Raw genomic sequence first — 27452 nt, 5'->3', positions numbered from 1 at the left:
CCGCAGCTCGCGGCGGGCCCGCGAACCGTCGCGGTCGCCCGCACGCCATGGCCGACATGCCGGACCTCTCACACCTCACGCCCGAGGAACGCGCCATCATCGAGGGCGTCATAATGCGCCAGAAGCAAGAAGAGCAACGTGAACACGAAATTATGAGGTGCGTTCCACTACCTCCCCTCTTCCACGTCTCCGTCTCTTGCATTTGACTGCCATACCTTGTCTCCATTTTGTAGCATTCGTGATGTTACCGTGAATGTGCGATTTTATATATTTTTTTCTGGCTAATCTTCTCTCTTGTATTTTTAAATATCAGATACGGATATATGGATATAAAATACGAAGTAAAGAGATTTTATTAAGGACATTGTGGATCAATGCCATTGCACAATCACATTGGACAATCGCAGCACTGAATGTAATAAAAGATAATCGAATTACCCATCCATCTATCTTTTATTTATATACACATGTATAATATACAAATTTATATTTATACTGATCGCACGTGTAAATAATATCGGATAAGTAGATTACTAATGGATTAGTACATTATAAAGTTTAACACTAGTTACACCTTAAAAAAATGCAGATATTAAACTTGGAAAATACTGGAAAAAATATTTTCCTTTACATCGATGATTAAAAAATTTCTAAGATTTTTCTCATTTGAACAATATACATATATTTTTGAGATTTTAGTTTACTGTGCTCCAAGAAGAAGATAATGCAGTGTGCCTAAAACAGAAGAAGCATCTTCACGTACACGAGAAGGAATATTCTTAATTTTCAACCGGTATTAACCAAGGCCAAGATTTACGACTATAATAGAATAAATTAATAAATAAATTTAATTCATTTTATTTATAAATTTATTCTTATTATAATCCACTTTGGATCATTTATAAAGTGACTGTATATGTTAAGAGAAGAATACTGAGACCTATGAGAAACGAAAGAAATTAAGCTCCCCTGTAATAGCATCCAAAAGCTAAGTTAGTAAAGGCACCTTGAGCTGAATAGAGTCCATAAAACACAGCGGGGTGTTTTCTTGTGATCGTTTTCCCAAATTTCCTTAACAAAAGATTTAACACAACAAGAGTATTTCATTTCCAAGTTTTATTATCATTTTAAATCGTTTTCATTCTCTTTACTAGTTGTTGTTTGATATCTTTATTAAATGTGTTACATGATATTTCATAGGCTTTCCAAGGGAGGTTATTGTAAAAGCGTACACATCCTAGAGAAAAGTGAAAAACAGAAAGAGAAAAGTTTGTCTTACATTTTTATTATGCTAAGAAATTCACATTAGAGTGCTGTTGTGCTGTAGGTATAGCCAATATTTTTTGTTATAAAGCATTAAATAGTACAAAAATGTTTGCTTTGTAAGCACGATCAATGGGACTGATGAACTTAGCCAAAGTTTTTTTTTGCCAGTTTGTTTATTTATCATTGATAAATAAGTTTATTTAAGACCAATAACAGAGTTGCTTGTATTACATGTAAATTCGTACAGTGTTAGTTGTCATACAGAGTGATCGCTGACTCTCAGTTACATAGAGATTTTAAAGGAGCATGCTCTGCTTATTAAGTCTATGTGTATGTTCAAAATGTCGGTTGATATTATATGCATGGAGTAACAAGCTCACACTCCAAATGCTGTAGAGCAAATGTAGGGAAGGTTTGGGAGATATGATAATTGTGTTTTTGTTATGTTACATATTAATAAATTTGTTTTTTTTTTTTTTTTTTATTGAAGTCCAACTGCTCACAAAGTATTTACATGCGTATTAATATGTTGTCTACCACATCTAAGATTTTCTCGTACCAATTTCACATTTTTTAGAAATATATCAGTTTTTTAGCTATTGTAGGATTTAAGTACATTTTAATCAGATCAATAAAATGTTTTTTTTTTCATATCGTAAGTATAATTGGTTTATCCAATGTCATTTGTATAAAGAATGTCATTGATGCCAGCCTGGGAGTTGCGTAGGTAGGTTTTATGTAATATTTGACATTTAAATGGCAAACTTCAGACAAAGGCAATTCTGTATATTATTTGCCATTTACTCATTACACAACGTCAGTCGAGTTTTCGCGAAGTTTTGCCTTTCGGAACATTTTCCAAAATGAAATGTTGTTATTTTAATGCAAGTTATCGATGAAACTTAGAGCAGTCTTGTCACAGATTATGTACAAATATTTTAGAAAATGGCCTAAACTGCCAAAAACATAGACGGGCACAGTCTAACAAAGCCATATTACGTGATTTGACCGGTGTTCTACCTACAAGATAAAGTTTATTTTGAATTACCAATTCCCGCAAATTTTGTGCGGTTTTTGTTCATAAAATTTCAACAAGTCACAAATTCTGATGTTTAGTATTTAAATCATCAAATAACAAATGTGTGAACTATGAGATTGAAAGATAATACAAGATGATTTGTCGTAGATGTAAAAACTTAAAAAGACTAAAAGAATAGTTCAATTGATTTCAATTAAATCAATGGTTACAGAGATAACAAATGATGTAATGATAATATAGTAAAAAGCGTTTTCGAAACTGACTACTATATATTATAATTATTCTTTACAATTTCTCTCAGCATTATGTGTACTGCCACCACAACACCCGTTCTTAGGGGGCGGCCGCCCGCTCCCTAACCGCAAACAGCGTGCGCGAACCGATGTTGGAACCTGATCCATGCTTGGCTCGCCTGTGGCCTACGCTGCCGTTCCAAGCCGCATATTCACAACATCAACACTATCCATCTCTACACGGGTAGAGCGGTTCGTGCGCACCTCATCGTTCAAATGGAATGCGTCTATCCAGCTTCTGTATTATTTTTAAGTTCACGGCCCCTTCCGCTCCGCGAACTCCGAGAAGCCCACGAACTAACAGCATCAACTTTAATCGAAACCAATTTTTTGTTATTAGCCTCTCACATTCCAATAATTAATAATAGTTATAATTAAATGTAATATACTTCATTATCATATTTTAAAGCAATCAGTTAATATAATTGACAATAGGTATAAAAGCTTCAAACCTTTTTACTTAACTTAACAAAGTCAAGAGACTTAACAAAGTCATTTTTCATTTGTCACCACAAATGAAAAATGACTTTGTTAAGACCGTCGGAAGACGTTTGACGCAGGCCATTTCCAACGGGTCCTATTGGAAATCTATCGAAGAGGCCTGTATACGACAGTAGACGTCTTACGGCTGAAATGACGATGGTGTATACGGGATAATATTCTCGGCTTTAATGATTAAAAATCGGATAAAAATATTTAACGATTCTGATTATTTTTGATCACTTTATAAGTTAGATATAGTTGATATTCGTATAAATAGAAATATAAAAAAAATATGGAAATTACATACAAATTAGATACCTCCAAAGAAAAGTACTTAAGTTAGTGATAAATTTCAAGATTGATACAAAAGCATCGATAATTGGGAGTTCGTGCTTATTAACAATAGAAAAGACTGCTGTTTCAGATAAAAGATTGGACAAGTACTTTATCTATGCCACGCAGCAAACCTCTTTTTATTTTTTGTGTTACTATCCTTCTTGCTTTCGTGCTGACATCTGGTTTTGGTGTAATCTCTAATTTCGATTCATAAAATTAAACGTAATATTGAAAAAAAAATAAAACAATGTGAAAAAAATTGTCTTGGTTTTAATATAAGCAATAAATAAATACCATATAGCCAAACAGTGATCTACAGGAATTGAAAAGATTTGATAATGCACAACAGACCAGTATAAAAATATATTTTGTTACTAAATTATTTTGAAACGGGGTTTGCAAGCTAAAGTGACAGTGGGCAGACCAAATAGCGCTCAGTGCAGATAGCCGCTGGAGCCCGGTCTGAAGTGGAGACTATGAACAGGCAAAAGCAGCGTAGTACATCTACCCGCTAGGATAGCATACGTTCATTTTTACGGTCCTCGTAAGATGTTGGGTACAAGCCACTTCTAATCGATCCTATTCGAAATTTATGGGAAAGGACTATGTCCTGCAGTGAACATCCCATGGCTGGATTGTTTAAGATGGTGATGATGATGTTATTACTCTTGAAGATACTAGAGAATTTAATTTAACGCGATTTTTAAATCCACGTTGTGCTATATCAATATAATGTACAAATTGTTACCACAACATTATAGTGGTTTTTATTTTTTTCGCTGTGGCTACTTTAATTTGTGTTTTAAATTTATTTATTATGACAGTGGTTCTATTCATAAGCCATATTTCTTTAAAATTAAAAATGTTAATAATAAAAGAAATTAAATTAAGATATAAAATAGTATAAATGTTGATAATATAATACCATTCAAATCTAGTACAATTCTAAGGTCGCGTAATTCTATCTATTAATTCAATTATAATGTTTATGATATCAAGTTAATAAACTGAAAAGCTGGAATAAAAAATATAATTGTAAAGAGAAATCCGATACATCTCATCGATAAGTGGATCAATTTCGTGTTTAATTATTAACATTTTTGGTGGCAGACGAAAACAAGATGAGGTTGCTGTTTTGGAGCAGACTATACGTACCAGGAACGAAATGCAGAGGGCAGCGGGCGTAGAGCTGGCTGCCACTTGTCACATCTGCTTGAAGACTAAGTTCGCGGACGGCGTTGGTCACTCTTGTCATTATTGCAGAGTGAGATGCTGTGCCCGGTGCGGTGGAAAAGTTACGCTTCGCTCCAATAAGGTATCCTAATTCAGGACTATAAAATATTTTGTAACATACGAGGTGACATTGAAAGTTTTTATAATACCAAAAATTAAACTAAGTACTTATCCGATTAATCACTACGATCGTTTCGTCTGTAAGACGTTTATTGCCGGGTATAGGCCTCCCACATAGAATTTTAATAAAACCGATTGGAAGCGGGATGCATCGAGCTTCTTGACAATCTAGAAGTAGTGGACCCACTTCTTTTTGGAGTCTTTTCCTCGGCCTTTTCGAACGCAGCTATGTCCTCTTCTGCACCTTGAAACCGTAATTCACAAAGTTTCTCTTTTATTGTTGAGATAAATAAAAGTTGAAAGGTGAAAAGCAGATGGCGTAACAATTCTCTATTTTCACATCGGAAACTGGCGAAAAGATAAAAATTTTTAAATTAAGTTACTGCCAGTTTATGAAAATAAATGAACAAATGTACTTGAAAAGATTATTAGCGTGCTGTATTTTCAATTTTTAAAATTATTTTATATGTTATTTTCAAACCGGCCACTTCTAAAAACTTTGAGTGTCACCAACGAATATGACGTACTTTTTAAATATTTTTTATTGTTGCAGTATTTATACGACTTGCATTACATGTATCGATTTTAATGTAGATAATATGATGGTAGCTATTGGCTGGCATGGTGATGATGACCATGATGATAATGAAGTGTATTATCTGCGTACGAGAATCCATTTTTTTATCTTGCGTATTGTTAGATGTTTATGTATATTGTAGTAGGTTTATATATACAATAAAACATAATATAATAAAAAAAACTTAACTTTGGATTTTGGCAATTTATTTTAAATATATTAGAATTTATTCTATTGCAGGTTATTTGGGTGTGTATATTATGTCGTAAAAAACAAGAATTACTTTCAAAAACTGGACAATGGATACACAAAAGCGCAGGACAGGATTCAATGTTGTGGCAAATGGAATCGGATATGCGTAGCCTCGCGCCGCCCGGGGACGCGTCGCTCGACAAAAGACCTAAATTAGAACGTGCGCACAGTGCAGCCGAGAAGGAAAACCATTCTTTGCAGCGATCGGGCAGCGCGCTGCGGCGGCAGTACAGCCAGCAAGAGGCGCGGTGTTACGGGGAGTTGGAAGGGTTAGCTCGAACGCATCCGCACCTCGTGCATCCGAGGCAAAAAGCCGCATACGGCGTCGAGGACACCAGCGTACCTCTGCCCGCAGCCACGCAGCTGATGCCTCACCCGCACTCGCATCCGCCGCTCCCGCCTCGCTCCTCCTCTTCAGACGACGAGCTGCCCGAATGCATCTCCGATGAAAACGACGAGTATCGAGACCGCGGTAAGTACGCACGCTGTCCCCGGCCGCGTACTCCCTGTTCACCACAATCCTTCCCATCCATGCTAGTTTTGTTTATGTCTATCCTCCAATACACTACAATCGCACCACATAACACTGAACACTATAGCGTCAGATTATCTATATTAACTGTTTTAACAATCTCAAGTTTGTCATTTTTTCTCTAGCTTTATACGATAAAGTTAAGGTGTTCCGTGCGAGGTAATACAACTTTATTATTAATAGCCAATAGTAGAAAATAATAATCTTGATTGACAATATTTGAGACAAGTTTATAGTGTAGCATCTAAACTTACCAATGATTACAAGTATTTACTAGTATGTTAAACATTATTAATATTTATAAAAATAACTACTGCGACTATAAATATTTCATATATTTATATATTCGATTTCTAATTTCTTTCAGTATTTGATGGACGAGAATTTATTTGGAAAGTGAGAGCTAATTAAAGACGAGTGAAGTGTGTTAGACATGCAAATTATAGAATGAAATGTAGATGCCGTAGGCAATAGCGTAAGCGTGTCGTAGCGAACGTGTAGCGATTTGTCGGTCCTCACGCGCCCGGGGCCCGCATGTCAGGCCGCGACCGATTGCATTCGTGAGTCAGTCTTCACCACCCCATCCCTGTTCGCAGGTAATAGAGATAGGAGCAGCTCCGCGCGCTCCAGAAACCAGCGCCAAGCGATATTAGACGAGAAAATGAAAAAGTTCTTATCGGTGAGGGGGCGTTGTTCGGGAACATTATTTCTTATATTTAAAATTTTACGTTAGACATACACGATGTCCGTTACTGTTCATGGATGATCTCATTAAATCTGTTTTTAAATTGTTGATGATAAAATCATATCTTTCCTCGTCTATGTACCTTCTTCGATCATTATCCTCATTATTAGTCGGGCATTGCGTACACGAAAACGTTTACATACATTCGAGTTATTGCAAAAATTGTGATTTATTTTATCGTAGATACGTATTAGTAAAATAATCAAATGCGATTTACGTATGGAAACGTTACGTGTACCACTGCCTTTTTGTTGTTTGAACCAGATTACTGTTGTTATTATTAAGTTATTTCAAAATATTTTAACGAGAAAAAGAAAGAAAAAAAGAAATTAGATTCTTCTTTTTTGTTGATTTAATTACGGTTCAAGCAACTGCGCATGTTTGGGCGAATCAAAATGTAAAATATTTGGATACATTTCAAAGAGACTAGATTTTGTGACTTTTGTTCCAAGTTTTACTTTATCGTTGTTGTTTTGCTGTATGACTTGAACTGACACACATCTTTCCGCTTGTGTGTGGTCACCGCTTTTAATTGCGATGCATTTATTTAATGGCTCCACTTCTTTATTTCCGAAAAAGCGGACTGTCTTTCTATTCCATTTAGTTTTCTTTAACCTCTTCTTAAGATGTTATGTTCGGTTCGGAATTTTTGTGGAACGAATCAATTGAAATTGAACGCGACAGTCGGGATCGGTTCCGGGCGCGGGGGAGGCGCAATTCGCTGTGCGGGAGCGGACACTGAGCTCGCATTTCCTGTACTATTGATGCAATATCGTCCATAGGGCAAGTCGAAGCGTGCGCGTCGCTGCGGCACCCGCAGCTGCGCAGCGCGAGCGTGGCCGCCAACAATTATTATAATTTGACTAATCATTCGACGGCCGCCTATGTGCCGGAGGCGCGCGAGCTGTTCGCGCCGACTGGTGGTCGCAGCTTCGATTCCGTGACGGACTGTCGGTGGCGAGCGCGCGACGACCTCGAGAACTCGTACCTGCGCCCCTACGCCCCGGACGAGGGCCCGCGCCCCGACCGCGCCGTCTATAAGAGTGCCTATTTGTGGGAAGACTCTTCCGACAACAGACGCTTCACTGAGAGGAGAAAAAAGACCGTTCGCTTTGATGGGCACGAGGGCGCAGCCACCTTTCCACGCGGCGGCCGGGACGCCTCCGGAGCCCCGCACGACTGGGCCTCCCTGCGCTGGGAATCTGAGCGACAAACCAGCCAGGACTCCGCCACGAAAGATTCGGGCATTGATACCTCTAGCACGTTTACATCAAGTGAAGACTCGAATAGAGGCGATTGCCCAAAGGTATTTTGCATTCACTCCCTATGATCAATTTCTATGAACACGTTATGTACAGATAGGTTACGACATGTTGCCTGATTGCAAATTTCTTTTCGAGGCCTTTTTTAAATTGATATCAATCAGTCAATGGTGCTATACAATTCAATATAATATAAAGTTAGTTAAAGTTATTCTAATTTGTTTGTTTGGTATCTGTATTTATGTTTGGCTGCGGCATGATGGTATTGACGGGCATGTGTCGGTTCTTACTGGATGTGCTCACTGTGCACTTGTGTTTTGTTGTACACCTTTAGGCGAAACATTATGGAGGCTAAAATATTTTTATTCTTTTAACATATTCACATAACAGTTCCCGCTGAGTTGGCAAGTGTCGATGGACGGGACACGCATGATCGGTCACATGGTGTTGCGTAAAAGCGTGGTGGAAGGAAGCTCGCATTCTTCCGCTGCCATTCTGGGTCTGAAGGTGGTCGGGGGGAAGATTTTGCCCGATGGGACGCGCGGAGCAGTTGTGGAAAAGGTCAAGAAGGGTTCCATCGCTGATTTGGAAGGACAGCTTAGGATAGGTAATTAAAAAAATTATAATATACGAGGAAATAAGTAAAAATAATTTTGATTATATCTGTGAATTGTTCGTTATTTTTATTATTAAAATTTACTATTTAAACGCACTCTGAATTCTTTGAACGAAACTGCATAAAATATATTCGTAGCATATAGGTACAAGATTTAATTATCATCTAAATGTTTACTTCAGCCCTGAAATGCAGTGAAATTGTTTTTTTAACTAATATAGCTATACAATAGACCGAGAAATAATATATTCCATGACGTAAAATACGACCAAAATGTTTATAGGTTAATCAGTGATTAACTGGGTCTAGGTTAAAAGGTTTAACAGTGGAACAATACATACATAATGTTTTAAGATTGTCTATATGATTTCTCTTTAAGAAACTAGCCATTAGTAATAATGTTACTCTTGAACACAGATATAAAGAAGCCGGTCTCATGATCTGTCAAGGCGGTTCTCAGGCGGCGGATGATGTACATAAGAATTGCGCGATCTAGTTCTAGTAATTTTTGTTTTATTCTTCATTTTAATATGGACAACAATGAAGTCCAATACTTTGCCTTCGTACTTGAACATACTGTTCCATTTGACGAAGATAATAAAACAAAGGAGGTATACTCTTAGTATATTGTAGACAAGTCCTATTTATAAACAAACGTTACATCACATTTTCATTAATAATTGCCTATCTTATTTCGAGAAAGAATATATTCTGGTGACTAACTGTTAAATATATTTATTTATTACATGGTATATTACAAGAAAATATTTACCGAAAATGTGCAATTTTTAGAGCGCTCCATATCTTAAAGTGGATTAAACTTCTTGTTGCTATGTTCACAAAATAAATTTTTAATTCAGTTACATGTTTTGTTTTTGAAAATCGCCTGAAAATGTCTAAAAAGCTAGCCACTACTAAGCAATGAAATATATAATATACATATATATTTCAATTTGAGAATATAAAGCTAAATTTTTAATTATATTACCTTCAGGTGATGAAGTGTTAAAATGGAATGGCGTGCCTCTGCAAGGACGTAGCGCAGAAGAGGTCGCTACTGTTGTGGCCAATAGCAAGCATGACTCTCACGTTGAACTCATTGTATCGAGACCTTTTACAACAGGCCGGACGCCTCCGCAGGCATGGAGAACACATAAAGGTATTTAAAATTGTTCTATGTACACTATAATATTTTAGTTATCAAGTCTTATTTCATGGTCTAGCGCTCAGTAAAACGCATAACCTGCAAGAATATGCCAACCAAGTTTTTATACCATTGAGTAGGTAAGGCCAGTATATGATCCTCCTAATGGTGACCGGTATCTTAAAATACCTTTTCATGTCTTTTTTTAAGCAACATGTAATACGACTCCTTCAAAATATACTGCTCTTCTTTATTCAGATACATATACAAAATGTGTAGTTATTTACAAGAAACATTGACAAATTTGTTGTATTTCTCTTTGTGGGTGAGAGAGGGCACATGCCTCTATGTTGCATGTGAGTAGTGTGTAAGCGTGCGTGTGTTTGTGTGTCTGTAAAGACCCATATCGCCTTGTCTTAATCTTAGATATATCTATAATCGTATTACTATGCACATCAGAGGTCTACACGGAGATCATGGGTGGTTGTGAGAAGCCAAGCGTGTTGGTGACGTCCCCGGGTTCACCCGACATGCATGTTCGGCGGCGCTCGACCCGACACAATCATAACGCCAATGTCGCTGGACGTATACAGGTGCGACTACATATTTGTAACTAAATATTCATTATCATCATTTCAGCCGTAGTATGTTCACAGCTGGACGTAGGCCTGCTCCATAGATTTTCGATAAGGCTTTTTGGAAGCCGTCTTTTCCAGCTATTTGTGATGATTTTAACGCTACATGCTAACTAAAGATTATCCATTCAGGATTAAAAATACAATACATTTTTGTGAAATCTATACGATGAATTTATTCTCGAAATATAAAGTGTCCGATATTATATTTAAAAAGCATGTCAATGTTACTAAAAAATCAAAAATATCAAATAAACGTTCAAAATAGCAGATTTTCCTGATTATTTAGTAAAGGTTTTGTAGAGTTTAATTATTAATGAAATAATTTATTCGTAGTTGAAGGTGTATTTTGACATAACCGCTCTACAACTGCTGGTTACCGTGGTGTCCGCCAGCGGACTGACCGCGCGGCCAGACGGCACGCTACGGTGTCCATATGCGAAGATATTCCTTCTTCCCGACAAAAGCGAAAAGAGTAAGCGCCGGACTAAAACGCTCGCCAATACATTAGAGCCGCGATGGAATCAGACCTTCGTGTACTGCGGCATACGGATCGCAGATATCAAAAAGAGAACCTTAGAGGTACAAACTTTAACACATCGACTTGTTTACAGCTGCATTTTAGTGATTCCACTACTGTGACACGAGCTTTCCTCTATATAAGAATGATTAAATATATATGCCATGAACACATTCATTCTTGTAAACTGACAAAATACACGCGTAACGTATTAAATTTTATATAGTTCTTAATCATGACATCACAAATACCACTAAATGTCCCTTAGTGGCGACCAGACAGTGAGGCTATACATTTACACCTCGGCACATCAGACCCTCGTCGGGAGCCATACCGAAACACGCATCATATTAATATTCAAGACAAGCGGCGGTCAAGCGAGAGCGGTTACAAGAGGCACGCGTTGCTCCTGTCCGCCTAGTAGTCTGCGCTTCACAATATTTATACCACACTATACACCTACACGGCTATAGTCCCCCTTCGTGTTCACGTCTTTGTTGTAACCTGAGTACGATCGGTCATCGTAAAATTTTTAGCTCGCGGAACTCCTGTTTTCACGAGCTCAATATCGATGAAGCTGCATAAAACCTAGGCTAGCCATAGCGTTCATCATATTAAATCCAAATTTACAACCTATACTGCTTTAAATGGGTGAATGTATGACTCATTTGTCAGCAAAAAGATTTGAAGCTTTGACATCTATTTCCAATCATCCTATGTTAAGTGAGCATTCTTAAATATATGCATCGTTTCATAGACGCCCTCTGCAAAGCATGGGCCTTCCCTATAAATATCTATCGGGAGGGGATATATTATAATAGCTACTCTTGGCTGGCTGGTTGGCGATCGCACTATGGTGTTATGATACACAGTAGACCATGCGCTCGGGAAACTCATTTGTGAGCAGTATCAAATATATTTTTATTTAAATAAGATATTAATATGTTACATCAATTTATTTTCTTCACTCAAATGCGACCTGAAAATAACTTCTGGTAGTACAAAATTAGTTAGAACTAATAGTGAATAATAATTAATTGTAATATATAGTAATCCAAATTTTAAAAACGCGTTTTACATATTACCTTGTTTATTATTTCTGGAACCATCGATATTTGGATAGGCTGAACCGTATATTAATGGACAGCATGAGCTTTACTTCCATACATTTGAAACTTTTACTATTTACTATTTATAAAACAGTCACTGTGTAAATATGTATGTCATGAACATTTTCATTTTGAAGAAGTAAGACTATGTTTTAGAGTTACCAACAAAAAGCCAGAACAGCTCATTACGTCTGTTTAAAAGATATATATTTATATATATCTGTGTGTGTTTATTTAGACACAATATGATGAAAGTCATTTCACTTTTAGGTAACTGTATGGGATCTCAATCGATACGGACCTAACGACTTTCTGGGAGAAGTACTTTTAGATTTGGACAGTGTTTTGATGAATCATGAACCGAACTGGTATTTACTAAAAGCACACGAGGAAATTGGATTCAACGTGAGTATTTTTAATAACATTGAAGTAAATTTAAAATTAATAATAAAGTTATTTAGCGATAAAAAACAGAGCTGATGTAAGATGAGGTTTGATTAAGTAGACCCGACTGGGGAATCACATACATGTATAAGCTTATTTTCTTTAACTAATATATGAACTCTTTGTCATTCAATTAATAAGTAGGAAGTAACATGTCTTTAAATTATACTCACTTTGCTATAAATAGAACACCCGTTAAGTTTCTGGACAACCATTTTGATTCTAATGTAATTCGATATTACGGAAATACACAGTTTTCACAATTTTGCCCCAATCGGTGATGTGGTGTTGTAATATTAAAATAAATGGGGTGATAAAGAATATACAATTGCTGTAATATCATTATACAAAGTATGTAATAAATCCGCTACGTATTAGTCGAATATTCGTGTACCGGGTTATTAAAGGGTATAAAGAAACTTCTTCGATCTGAAAACGAAAGTTTTTTATTTTATCAGAACTGAAGTCGTCTGGTCTCGATCTTAACCTGCAAAATTATGATTTACGATCAGTTTTATGAAATATGTCCTACACGCCATACCTTGAAGTCCCTTAGATAAACTTAACATAGGCAGAAAAGAATATTTCCATGAAAAGAGTTCGTTATTAATAAACTGGCCTAAAAGTTAAAGTAGTATAATAAACCCAAAGGAAAAAATTGTGCATGCATTATTCAAGTAAAAAGATGTTACTAAAACACGTTTACTCTTTTTGGTATTTTTGTAACATTTTCAAGGAATCGTTTTACATAAAAAGGTTTTCGATGCACGTTTTTGTGTTACTAGAGACATTTTATGTTTCAATGAATTTTACGCATAGAGATACCGTGAGGATGATCTGGAAGGAGAGCACTTGTCTCCGCCGTCAACGTCCACATCAAGGCTGTCGGACTCCGACACACCCAGCGAATGCGACTTGCGACGCCACCACTCGCTCTCCAGCCTCGCCTCCAGTTCTAGCCCACCACCACCACACGAGGTAGTCTATCGTTCTGAGGTAATATAATAAATCTCATCATCTTCATCTGCCTGCAGTCGTCTAATAAAACCTTGATCTTTCCAAATCCTCACCAAATCTCGGCCCTTTGTTTCCTTAATCTACCCCTTGCAGGAATTTTTATCAATTATTTTAACCTAGTTAATCCTCATATCGTTCCTGCAACCGACAGCGGTTGGCACCGAAAGGTACTCGAGTGGTGATCACTAGATGAACCGACAATATAGTTAAGACCTCGAGAAGTAGCTGAAAGAGTCTGCCAGACGATATGGTGATGATAAAGATGATGAGTTGATCCTCACTTTAAATCTTTAATGAAAAATTTGTTATTTTTCTCAAAACATAATTTACAAAGTTTTTAGCCTAACATAAACTAAATTAAAATTTTCGATACATCTACATAAATCATCTGTTTTTCTTATATAGCAGATTAATTAAAACTACACGAAGCTTTGAACTTATTAATACACATGTCGACTCGTGCATCGTTTTGATCAGTAAATTTTGTTATGCTTGTAAAGAATGATGCCATTCTGAATGATGAATGTGAATATTACAGTTATTTTGATGTTTTTGGAATTATTTAAAAGGTTCATTGGCAATAATTGAAAACGGGAGTAGTAATTGGATTTTTAACTATCTCAAATTTACTGTAATGTAATTTCTATTGCTACTTGCTTTAGATCTGAAAAGAGCATAGAACGAAAGCAAAAGTATATATGTTTTCACAGTTTATCAAATGTATATAATACATATGTATATAAATACAGAGAATCTTTTAATAAATGTATGCGACCTTGTTGATGTGTTAACAGATCGAGAGTACACGGTGTAGCCGACGCGATATTTCCCCAGCCGGTCGAGTGCGGACAGCTGGGATGGCTAAAGATCGGGTAAGTTGATGTGTCATTTCAGCCGTAGGGCGCCCACAGCTGGACATTGGCCTCTCCCGTCTCACTGCGCGCACATCTAAAGCGTGATACATTGATTACCGAAGCACTGTATTAGCATGTGTAAAAAAAACAAAAAAAAAAACGATTGAGTAAAGTCTTAGACCAGTATGCTTTTAGAAACTTTTTAGCACGCTTTTTATTGGAAATATTTCATTACAAGATATTTCAATTGATTTTATTTTTTAATAATATAACTAACCCGAAGTGAAAAACGATGTAATTGAATGTTATTCTTGTAAATAATTAAGTTAATGTAAATATGTTTATGCTAAGTGACCTAAATGCTAGCCATTTCTAATACAACTATAGTATAAATGCAAATAGGCAAGTGAATAAACACTTAATACAGTTATCATCGTTGTGGAGTATTTGAAATAAGAATATTGATGTTGGGTGCAGGGGAGCGGATACGGCGTGGCGCGGTCGCAGTCAGCGGCGGGAGCACGCAGCAAGTCGCCGCGCCGCTCGCTGTCGCCGCCCAGCGACCGCGACGCCGGCTGGCGCTACACAGGTGCCGCGTCCGCCGACACACGCCCGTCCGCCGACGGACCCCTCTTGTACCGCAGGATACCTTTTAACGACAAAGTCCACGGACGGTCCGCCAACTCTCTCGCATATTAACGTTGAACCCATTGACGTATTACGAGGCACATCTAATGAACATAATTCCTAAAAGTTGTGGTCGTAACCATCAAACTGCGGCCCGGGCAACAACCCCGCACGGAACACTCGCGTGTCGCACGCTCTGCCGTCATCCAACCATCACCACTTTACTGTCACTTACTGTTTTACTTCCTCTTGATTTTTATTTTCACGCATTCCACCAACCCAGTCCTACTATTACCTTACTATACGAGCACTCTCTTCACTCTTATATTTAAGTAAGCTACATTCACTGACTCATGTAACTTCGCATATCACTTCTATTCTGGTTTCTCTTTCATAGGCAACCTCATGACCACGACGTTTACCTTTTGTTTCTTGTTCGGACCGTAGTCGAAGAAGTGTTCGCTGGGTGTTTTAAAATAGTACATGGAGTGCAGTACAGGCGCACGAGATAGCAATGTGACGTTACAGTGTGCGAGGATCGCGGCGACGGGTCTCGTCTACCCACACACGCGTACGCGCCGCGCTTCCAGTCGCGTTCTGCCACCGCCACGCCCACCACCAGCCCTAAGAAGCGCCAGCTGCCACAGATACCGCACCAGGTAAACCATGTTACTAACCACTTATACTGTAAAGAATACAACAATCTCAAATAGATTGTTGTATTCTTTTTTGAAAATGTTTTAAAATATAATTTTATAAAAGAAATTTTGTTTTGGTTTCATTAAGGTAAATTTCTATACTAGACTATACTATGTGCAATCAACAAGATTATGTGGAATCTACTAACCAAAATTTCCACGGTGACTCTGGTAACTAAGCTGGAACGATTCGCAGACCTTCTATCGTTGGGCTATTAAAATTGTTATTCACTCTTGCTCTAGCATCATCATTGTTCCATCAAGATGGATTGAGATCACATCGATTCATCTTCTACATAAGGTTCGTTGCAGCAAGTGTGCTTTTAAGGCCTCTACCCTACTATTTTCAATCTACAGATACTGTAAATTTCACTAAGGCAAACAATTACCTTCTATCACAAAAAAAAATAACGTATTTAATTTCTAAAAATTGTCATTAAGTATTTTATTGTTTTATTAACATAATTCAACCGACACAACGCATACTCATTTTTTTAATCGTATTGAGTATAAGTTCATTACGTTAATTGGTTTAATTATGTTTGCTGACTGTAAATAAGGAAATGTTGTTGTTTAGCAAAGCAATCAAAGGGCGGCACGGGCGCAGGTCTCCGCGGACTTGGAGGAACGTAAGTGGATCGGCCCGCATCACATTGGCGCCACACTCACCTACCGAAGCACGCCACAAGGTCAATACACCACGCTCACCGTATCGCCAACTAAATGGCTAATCTCATAAATTTTTAATGCAATATTTTTAATAGTAATTCGGTATAGCACTAAAATGATTTTCCAAAATACATTCGCAATATCAAACGTTTGCATGAGCAAAATCTGTCGCAACCAAGTTCAAAAAATACTTAAATAATATATTTTATAGTACCGATCTCAGTCATATAATTATCTAAATTGAATATAACTTATTGTTAATTGTCATGTAGATATATTTCTGGTAAGAGTAGAAGGTATTGATGTTGAATTACTTCATTGCATATCAAGTACACGTGTACTTAATATGCATTACATTATCGCTGTGTACCAATTCAAACCGAACTCCACAAAACATGTGCCTTCATTACATCATATAGTCACGATATTCCATCATGATACCGCTTATTTGCAACCTAGTTGTCTTTAGTGAAATTTAAGTTTTATATTTAAGTTAATATTTTAGATTTTAGAGAAATCAACGGTTATAGCAATAATGACACTGTACTACAGCTTTGTTATTAACATAATAGTAAATAAAAAGTATAAAGATAAGAGAAAATAAAAGTATAAAGTTACAAATAAGTATCAAATTTTTTGTAGATTCACTAGCTGTCCAATCTAAAACTCCGTTCTAAACTAACTTTGAATCCACCAAAGTTATAACTTATTAAATTTCAAGTCTCTATGCCTTATGATTTCAGAGTTATCTTAATGAGTCACTATATAGGTTGAAATCAGTTATGTAGAGAATGATTGTTTGTAAGAGTAAATGCTCATTTGTCATCAAAAAGCTTAAAAACTATACACCTATTTTCTATCGTCCTGTAAAATGTGACGACTTTGAAATAGATAACAATGTTTTTTGTCATCGGTAATGCGCGAGAACTAAGAGATTGTAAACAATAATTAATTTTATTTTATGTAATAATCCGAATTTTTAAAACTTTTTTGATTACTATGTTATCGTATTTGGTACACATATTCATAAATTCAATTATCATATCATTAGTCAATGGTTTGAAAAATAATAAATAAAGCAGAAATAATGAATCGATGATGATGAAATACGATAAAAAAATGTCAGTTTACTGGTGTAGGAACCCGCGTCACATTTAAACAAGGACGCATGAAAACTATATCGCATGATATTTGATAAAAAAAAAACAATGCTTTTTTATTTTCGTAATAAATAGCAATATTTTAACAAGTGTATGATAAAGGGAGAATTATAGTAATGTTGCATTTTGATTTTGATTATATATGAACCGAAAATAGGATGGGAGAGGCATTACGCTGGTTTGTCGGATTCTGAGCTGGCTGCGCGCGGCGGTGGCGGCAGTGGCTGGGCACCCCGGCGTCGCTTGTCTCCAGACGCGACTGCTGGAGATTCTGATCTAGAATCAGTTGCCTCAGTTACTTCCAGCGCCTTTAGCACCCAGTCGGAGCGACCACGTCCCACCCGCATGCTTAGGTATTTGACATTTATAACTTTAATATCGTATAAGTGCCCTGTAAAAATGTTTTTGGTCTTATTTCTTATATTAAGTTGCCCCGAAAGTACATGACATCTTATAACATTTTTTTAATTAAAACATTTTTTAATTTTAACAAAAAAACTTAATTTCGTTAGTTCGTATGCGTGAAGTATTAAATTTGTGTATGGTCATATACAAATCTAATAATAGTAAAGTAAAAATTCAAAGTCCAAAATTAAACATTCTTTGTCAGCATTAACCAAAACCGTAAAAACCGGCAAAAAATAATGTACAATCATAGTTTCTCCGTGTTAAGTTTTTTTAATTTTTAATTAATGTTCAAAAAGACACCTAGAATTTACATATATATAGTTAACAAAATATCTTAATATGTATCGTTATAAAATAAACTAAACACCTTGAGAGAATAGGAAAATCTTATAGACGGTTGTCCCTAATATTTTATTTCATAACATTAGAGAAAAACGTCGATTGCAGAACAAAGCGTACTAAAATTTTATTTAAAAGAGTAAACTTGTAAGTTCATTTAGTCGGCGTAATAAAATTCTACAAATTTTAATAGATAGCAAAGTAAGATGTTTTAATTTTGCTAAATATATTAAATAAAATTTCTCAAGCACTGAATGACATAAACACAGAACAAAAAATATCAACAAGAGACTATCCTTTAATAAAAGGATGTTAACGTAATAATAACAAGAAGTATCTAACGTCACATGTGGTAATTAAGTGTATATTTGTATAGCAATAACTTCATTATCATTTCAGTTATTAGACGTCCACTGTTAGACGTATAAAGTCCAAGTTATATATTTAAGTGTATTGAAGTTCTAGTTTACGTTTAAAAGATGACAATAAATTTATGTCTTCATAATTTTGCAGCCGGAAACGAGTCCTTGATCACACTACTTTGTCCACATATGATAACGCTATTGTTCCAAGCTTTAGTTATGATAGTGAAAAGTCTAGTTTATTACCGCACTCTTTTATTGATCGTAAATCGGGGAACCCATTACACATAACATCTACACATCACGCACTCTCCAAAAGCCGTCTTCGGCGCATACTGGCACGAAACCGCTCGATCAGTCTTAAAGAGTACACCCCTAGGGTACGGTTTGAACGAAGTTCAAGCTGTCCTGAGCGTTATTATCTACCTAGTTACCACAAAATATCTCAATACACAATAAACCGTGAACATTCACCAACCACCGCAATACACAAGAAGCCAATTATGTATGCGGATGGCAAATGTGGTCTAACTAAATCACAAATGTATTATGAACGACCGAATTATTTTCAAAGTAACAAAACTAACACAGATTATTGTATTTGGGATCTTGACAGTTGTTACACCGAAAATGCTCAGTTGATTGAAGTTCCAAAACATGTTATTGGTAAATCTGAATTTTCTGCAGATGCGTATGATTTGTTAGACAATTTTTCTTCTGTTGTCATTGATAAAGACCCGTATAAAAATGCACATAATTCAATTAAACCTACAAGTGAAGATACACAATACATGGAATCAACATCACAATACTATGGGTACGACAGTGACGGTAGCATAGCTGAAACAACTATCTACATCAATGCAGAAAAACAAAATAAATTCAATGTAGATTCTTTTATCAACGATAATAAATTATTCAATTATTCCGATGATGACTCCCGTAATATAACAGCGAACAATAAAAGAAAAAAAATTATGTCACTTGAACTTAGATCAAACTATGACGATATAAAACGTAGCAATTTAGCTAACTCTTATTTAGAAACGCGTAATTGGAAATACATTCCTGAAACACCAGTAGCTCCTTTTGAATTTAAAAGATATTCGGGTTCAAAGAAAAACCGTAACATTCAACGCCGACATACAATTTCTCATTGTTACAATTCTCTAACCCCTGAAGAGTTTAGAGAAGCTCTTGAGAAAATATCATCTTCTCCTTCGTATTACGAAGATAAATATTATTTTGATAAAGATCCAAAATATAGTGAGTTTACAAGGAAAATCAATAGAGTCAATGTAAATAAAATTCCTTCACCCTTATCGCCTTGGTCTCCGTATTGTACATATCCGTTAGTAAGAAAACAAATACCGTTAACTAAAAAAAGTGCTCGTTCCCGTTGTCTAGCTGCTTCAGAACATTTACATCGAGATTTCAGTACCATTGCTAATTCTAAATCTATTGCTCTCTTTACCCCAAAACTCGACTCGCCCCGCCGTGCACTTGTTCTTGCTGCCTCACAATCATCAACTGCCGGTATTCCTCATGACGATCACAACCCAACGATGAGGGCCCCCGATTCGGATAAAATTATGAACAATCGAAAACAATTGCGACAAAATGATTATTGCCAAAAAATCGGTGACGAACAAACTGATAAACGTACGGAAATTGTCAAAATTGGACCAAAAACCAGTAATGACTATGGAGGACGCGAAAATGGACGAAATCACAACCAACAGCAACCACTAGAGAGACGCGAGTCGCGTCGCGGACAATTTACTCGCAGTCTAAGTAACGCTGATGCACCTGACGAAAAAGCAGGTACGGTACAATTGTTTTATAAAATTATGACATAAATGTCATTTAAAATGAAATGAATTAATTGACTTGATTTTACAAGACGGTAGCCTCAGCGACACGGCCATAGGAGGCAACAGCGAGATGGAACCGACGAGCGACGATGCCTTATTAAAAGCTGAACCTCGGGACTATTTCGGACCGGGCATGGGTAAAAAAAGTAACTCGACGTCACAACTGTCTGCTACAGGTGAGTTTTATATGTTCTGCTATGTTTGCTCCGTGTTGGTGTAATAGCCCTTGTGTACGCAGCACGCAAAAATATATATATATTTTTGTCTTAATGTTTGACATTTCATAAAAATGCTCGGCAGGACGAAAACGAAGGTTAGGTTTTGGTAAACGGGGAAAAAATTCCTTTACGGTGCAAAGAAGTGAAGAGGTGGTGCCCGGTGAAATGAGAGGAGGGGCGGGAGTATCTAGGACCTCCTCCGCATCCAGTGAAAACGATGATGACAGGTTCGCAGCAATTTTGCTCGCGACGTTGACACAATAGTGCGGTCCCGAGCGGCGGTAGATCTCACCTTGAAAACTCTATCTTTGCAGCTAGACAATAGTTTCATTCAGTATAACCGTGCCATGCAACAATAAAATATTGTTGCTTAACTGTTTTACCAACAGCATGTCCGAATGTCCACTCTTCGTCCGTCTTAGATATGATACTTGTGCGATGTTGCTTTTGTAAAGTCAGCTAATGTAGAGCTTCAGTTAGCCAATTTGTTTGATGAGAGCACCACTTCGTTTGAACATCGATTTGTAAAATAACCATTATTTTTAAGTTCATGCAGGAAGATTCCATTATATAAAATACAGGGACTAACTTCACACTACTTATTAGTATTTTATGCAAATTTTATATGTTATAAACCGCTGAGAAAATCAAAATTAACAACCTCATTTTAGTTCATTGCACAAAAATGTCTATTTATGATTGATATCATTCATCAAGTTAGCAATTATCTTATTTGTATTTTAATTAATTAATGCCATCTTCACATTAATATAGAGAAGTTCCAATGTAAGCAAAATATTTTGACGTAAAAAAACAACGACGGGCTACACAACCATGACACTCCTTTTATTTTTTTCTATGTGAAAATTAATTAATAAAATGGTTACATTGGTGTAATGTTAGAGGACCAAGAAGGTTTAAATATAATATGAGTGTAATAAGTGTCCGACGGTTACTTTATGCATCGCGGTCGCGGTGATGTAGAGGGCGTGTGCGGCGCGCGCCGCAAGCGCTCCGGGGCTGCGACCACCACCTTCCAGCGCTCACACGAGGTTCGCTCCGCCAGCCTCGTCTCCATATCTAGCTCGGAAGGATCCTCGTAAGTCGCTCGGCCACAACGCTGTTATCGCAGTCGCTACGAGCCCAGCAATCCGATCTTTATGTGTGCATCGATGTTGCTCGCGTCTTCCTTACTCTCTCCTTTGTGTGCCTCTCGTCTTGTAACCGCATGGCGCCGTTTTGTATTGGTGTTTTTTTACTTCACTCTCTTTTCTGTCCAGCACGCACGGGTCTTCTCAAGCATAGGCAACGCACTGCCTTCCATACTTCGTAGTTATACAGGTATCGATCCTAAAAATGGAGTGCTCCATGTTTATCGAGCTCTTTTTGTTATAAACAACGATTATAGTTAACAAGATGACAACGAGTATAACAACTCACCAACACCTAATGCACGACTGTTATTGGATGTTAAGTGTTGCAATGTGTCTGCAAGCCTTCTTTGTGTCAACACGTGTAACTATTGTCAAAAATCTTAATTTTTTATATCAACATGCATGTCACAGCTCAAAAACTACAAATAAGTAATAACTTATATTGAAATAATGGCTTTAAACCTTTTTTAAAAGTTTAGAAGCTTTAAAAAATTTAAGCGGTGAAATGTTATTACTTTTTTGGCGCTTTTGTTACGTTCATATTATGACATTATTATTTAACTGAATTTAACAAATATGAAACAATCTATTATCAAAATGATGTGGCGATCTACTTCTGTTTATGTACTGCTCTATTAAATTCTAACTGTTTATACCCACCCAATCCGCTAGCACTATTTGTTTTTAACCCTCTATAATAATAACAATAAACTTTATACCTTGTGCCTTACTCAATTCACCAGAAGACTACCGCCCTCTTCTCGCTATTGTATCAATGTTGTTACTGTTTAAAACTTACCATCTTTTTATTACATACAAAGTGTTCGTGACAGTAGAAAATCCATTCTATTTATTCATTTAGTTGTAACTGTCCTGGTGTTTTGTTTCACTTTTATTAAAGACTATTTTATATGCACCGCATCAAAATGAATTTATCATCTAACTATTTATATAGAAACTATGAGTAAAACGAAATTATTACGTTATTTTATCTGACGCTATAAATATTTTGATGCGTTGCATTTATTAAAATATTAACATTTTATTAAATTGAAATGAAAAATGAAATAATTAGTTAAATGCTGTGGTTTTAACTAATGATACATGTTAAATTAATATTGAAACTTAAAAATCATAACACATTATAAAAATAGTATGTCCGTTGTATAATAACGATTTTTTTATTATTAATTTTCTTTTGATTTCAGACTTGCTGAATTATAATTAAAATATATTATTTTTTATCCATTTACTTAATGTTCCATTTTAGCCAAGAAAAGTCTATTGTTGATATATTTTTTTACACTCACTCACATTTTTTTTATCTTTAATCTTATAAAATAATACGAAATGTCTAATAATCTTATCTACTAAATAATTTAATCTTTGAAAGGTTTTCAATCACTGTATGACAATGTTAGCCTTTATGGATTTTATTGATAATAATAGCAATATTTCTAAACTAAGCCTGAAACAACAGGTTAAAGAAAAAATCAATTCAGATTAATAGACCTGCGGCTTTAACAGGTCACGTGACAGCTTATGAAAATATACATAAATTGGTGCACGTTTTAAAAAAATTACTAATACATATTTAAAAAAAACATATGATAATTGTTTTTGGAAGCGTCAATAAACAAATTGCAAAATACATTTTCATGATTTATATTCTGTTTACACTAATCTAACTCTAGATGAGGATGAGTTTAATTATCTAGAAACCTAACGTTATTTTAATCTAGAAGCAGACTTGTTTTTTATGTATGTATTTATGAAGACCAATTTAAATGAGCTTGGCCGTACCTACTGACCCCGAGAAACTCGGACTAACAGAAGATAATAGATAAATCAGCTAATTTAGTTTCATGATGTAAAAACATTCAGTTCTATTTTAATAAATGTTATTATTTAGACTCACGGTTAAAATAGAACAAAGAAATGGCATTCTTTGTGGGATTTAGTACAACAATGGTGGACTCTTCTTGTTTAAAGAAAATTGGACATTGTTACGTTAAAGAAATCATTACGAAAAATATGATTTACTTTAATAAATGATGCCGTGATAGATGGTCTCCTGGAATGCGTGGATCGGGGTCATCAGATGGAGGCGGCTTGTCGGACTTCATTGACGGCCTAGGACCCGGCCAACTGGTCGGTAGACAACTCTTAGGAGCGCCAACCCTTGGTGACGTGCAACTCTCCATGTGCTACCAAAAAGGCTTCCTGGAGGTCAGTTCCCTTAAAGTTCATACGTTATTTTAAATTTACATTAACAACATATTCTGCTTTAAATGGATATAGTGAGTAGATATTAGAATTACTGTAATAATATACCGCTACATAGAAATTTAGGAAAAACATTACACTTTGAACTTCACTGTCGAGTTCTGACTGACGCTGATACCAGGGTTCTGCGTTAATTTATTTAAAATTAATTTTGCCAATCTCGCAATTTAACTGCATGAAATTATTTTTATAAGGTTATGTTAGAAACAATAGTTACATTAACAACTCGTACGTAATGAGCAAATTACCAGATGAGCTCAATTTCATAGAAATTCATTACTAATCTTTATTATCACTTAAATCCTTTACACTTTAAAAGGATTTCTTTAAAAACTTTTGTTAATAAATTTATTACAAAATAATTAAGAGACATTACAAAGGAGCATATTGTAATATCGTAAACGGTTGCTCACAAAGGAGTTTTTTCGTTGTCACATTATCATTCATTCTCCTAGCTTACTTGTCTCTACTTCCTTCGCTTCCGCTCCCAAAGTTTTACAATAGGTTCTTTTTTAAATTATTACAGTTTATTTTTTTTTAATATCTCCTTCTTAGTTTTAATTTTGCTCATTTTTTACATTTTTAGTATTTTTCCTCAATTTAACGACTCTAAAATACTTTTAACTATTTTCATCTATTTCTATCTATGTTTCGGTATTTCTGACTCTTTCTATCCTCATTTATTTTTATTTATTATTTCTTTTATTACCCCATTCGCAAATTCTAGGAACGGGGCGCGACTTTTTTCATCGCTTACCCAAGAGGCGATGTTCCCCACCTCGATTCTCTTACCTTACCTTGACTTCCAGTTCGTTTCGTTCCCTTGAATATGCAGGACAGACGGTGACCAGGTGTAGCACGATCTGGTCCACCCCTGGGTCACAGAAGCACGAGGGACTCTCCTTGAGCTTAAACCAGTGAAGGTACTCTGAGAATCCCCCGTGCCCCGTGGCCCACCAAGGAGTTTTAATTTTATGAATCCTAGAAAAAGGTTACCTTTATTTCTCTTGCTTAGATATTGTGTATAAAAAGCCAGGCGAAAGCATTGCAGTCTGTAGGCTTCACGCTTGATTTACGAATTAAACTTACGAAAACGATGTACACGGAAATGTGTCATAGTACATTTTCCAATATACACAAAACTGTGATGCAGTTACACTTAGGTAATGTTCGCGGTACCCGGGACCGAATTGGACTGGCAATCGAGTGCAGCCGGGTACAAAGCGACCCCGACATGCCAGAAATAATTGAGTCCCACACCTGTTAAATTTAATAATACTTTAATACTTAAAGGCAATGACCTGATTATCGAAAAATACGCAGTTCTGCCAAAATATGATTGAAAATATTGTGCGACTCGGCATCTTTTTGAGTCAAGGTATGGGATGGTTATCCAATGTTATTTTTACTATTGCCAAAAATTTTTCTCACCAGTATAATAAAGAATTGCGCTCATTTAAAAAGAAACCTTGTGTTGGAAAACTTCTAGTTATGATTTAAGTGCTCTTATTTTTAATAGTAAATTTCACTTTCAGGTGGAAGTGATCCGCGCACGCGGACTGCAAGCTCGCCAAGGCAGCCGGACCTTGCCCGCGCCTTACGTGAAGGTTTACCTCGTCAGTGGCAAACGGTGCATCGCCAAAGCTAAAACGAGCACCGCGAGACGCACTCTAGACCCGCTTTATCAACAAACACTTACTTTCAGAGAAAACTTTAAGGGATGCATTCTGCAAGTAAGTAGCGTCCTGGCATTAAATCGACAGACATTTCGTCGGCGTCACACAACACCGAATTAACATTTAGCCAATTTACACAAGACCAGTAAGAAATTACATTTTGATTTTTCATTGATATCAATAACTTGTTCTTTAGAAATATTAAAAGCTCCTAGGTAGAAAGATCAATTACGACATCAAAATCACTTGACTACGTAAAACATAACATTTTGATAATTTAGCTGTCTCCAAGATTACTTAGCTAAATTTCTTTAGATAAATATAGATGGGATATCCAAATAATACGGGTCTGTCTTAGGGCCCTTTTTATTGACATTGGGTACATAGTAGCTGACATTTTTTTTAACATTACAAGATTTATTAGTTACATTAATGCATTATTCTTAAAGAAAACGCTATCTGATACCCGAACTCTGTTCATGAACATAACAATATCTCTGGTCATAACAAGTTTAAAATATGTCACTTGTTTCTTACAATCGATTTATCAGGAACTTATGGAAGTTTAGTTTATAAATGCTTTTTTAAAATTGAAATTATTTAATTTCGGTGAAAAAACCGAAAAAGTAAGGTAAAGACCAAATAAAATACAAATACAATAACTAATAAAGTAAAGTCTTAAGAAAACAAAACTGTTAGTAAATTGCTGACGAAACCGCTGTACCGCGGCAAACGTGTGTCGAACGCACATCTCCGTCAGGACGCTGTCAACGTTTGCGGTAGTGGCGCTCGTGCTCTCTTTTCCCCGTCCTCCACCGCACCACGCTTTCCTAAGGCGCGGTACAGCGGTTTCGGGTGCACTATAATTCACCGCAACTTGGTTGAGCCATCGAGCTTAGCTAATCCGCGGTTTATGCTTGCAAATTTCCGAGAAGATATAAACGTCTTTACGACGATTGGTGGTCATCACATAAAAAACTAATTTATTTTCGATACAGGTGACAGTGTGGGGCGATTATGGTCGAATTGAAGGGAAAAAAGTGTTCATGGGAGTAGCGCAGATCATGCTCGATGACCTAAACCTTTCCAACATCGTCATTGGATGGTACAAACTTTTCGGAACCACTTCTCTGGTAACTATAATACTTTTACATATTTACGTAATTTTTAGAAAAACCACCTTATAATGTTGGTACTTGTTGTTTCAGTAACTGTCGGTACAAGGTGGCTCGGTCGGTGACCCTATGTATAACAACACAATAAATATTAAATTTGTCCATATAATAAATTTAGTGATACTGCTTTAATATCGTAATAAAATGCAAAATATCTTAAATATAGGACATTTTCTATAAAATGAGAGTTATAAAGATGATTTGTATTTTTATTTCTTTATCGGAATGCCTACTGGAGTTTTGACTAGATAGTATTTTATAGTAAAGAAAACAAAGTGTATAGTATAATCAATAGAGATGTATAATTAAGTATTAAAAAGCCAAATACA

The 27452-nt window shown here is 36.1% G+C and overlaps 1 protein-coding gene across 1 annotated transcript; it reads left to right on the top strand.

Annotated features, from left to right (window-relative positions):
• On the top strand, positions 1-27452 carry Rim (Rab3 interacting molecule). Its single transcript, XM_068772322.1, has 22 exons — positions 1-157; positions 4528-4732; positions 5588-6071; positions 7659-8182; positions 8529-8745; positions 9749-9913; positions 10358-10491; positions 10870-11115; positions 12433-12567; positions 13426-13584; positions 14418-14495; positions 14955-15066; positions 15633-15763; positions 16380-16491; positions 17789-17984; positions 20437-20564; positions 20644-20790; positions 21817-21931; positions 24053-24215; positions 25808-26005; positions 26947-27081; positions 27157-27452. The coding sequence occupies exons 1-22, from the start codon at positions 48-50 to the stop codon at positions 27157-27159; spliced, it is 3897 nt and encodes a 1298-aa protein (XP_068628423.1). The 5' UTR covers positions 1-47; the 3' UTR covers positions 27160-27452.

Source organism: Battus philenor, unplaced genomic scaffold (assembly GCF_028537555.1).
Source record: "Battus philenor isolate CCGP_79_NKW_IND1 unplaced genomic scaffold, ilBatPhil1.0.hap1 SCAF_5, whole genome shotgun sequence".
Lineage (NCBI taxonomy): Eukaryota > Metazoa > Arthropoda > Insecta > Lepidoptera > Papilionidae > Battus > Battus philenor.
Note: the sequence above shows the minus strand (reverse complement) of the source record. Positions and strands in the feature narration are given on the sequence as shown.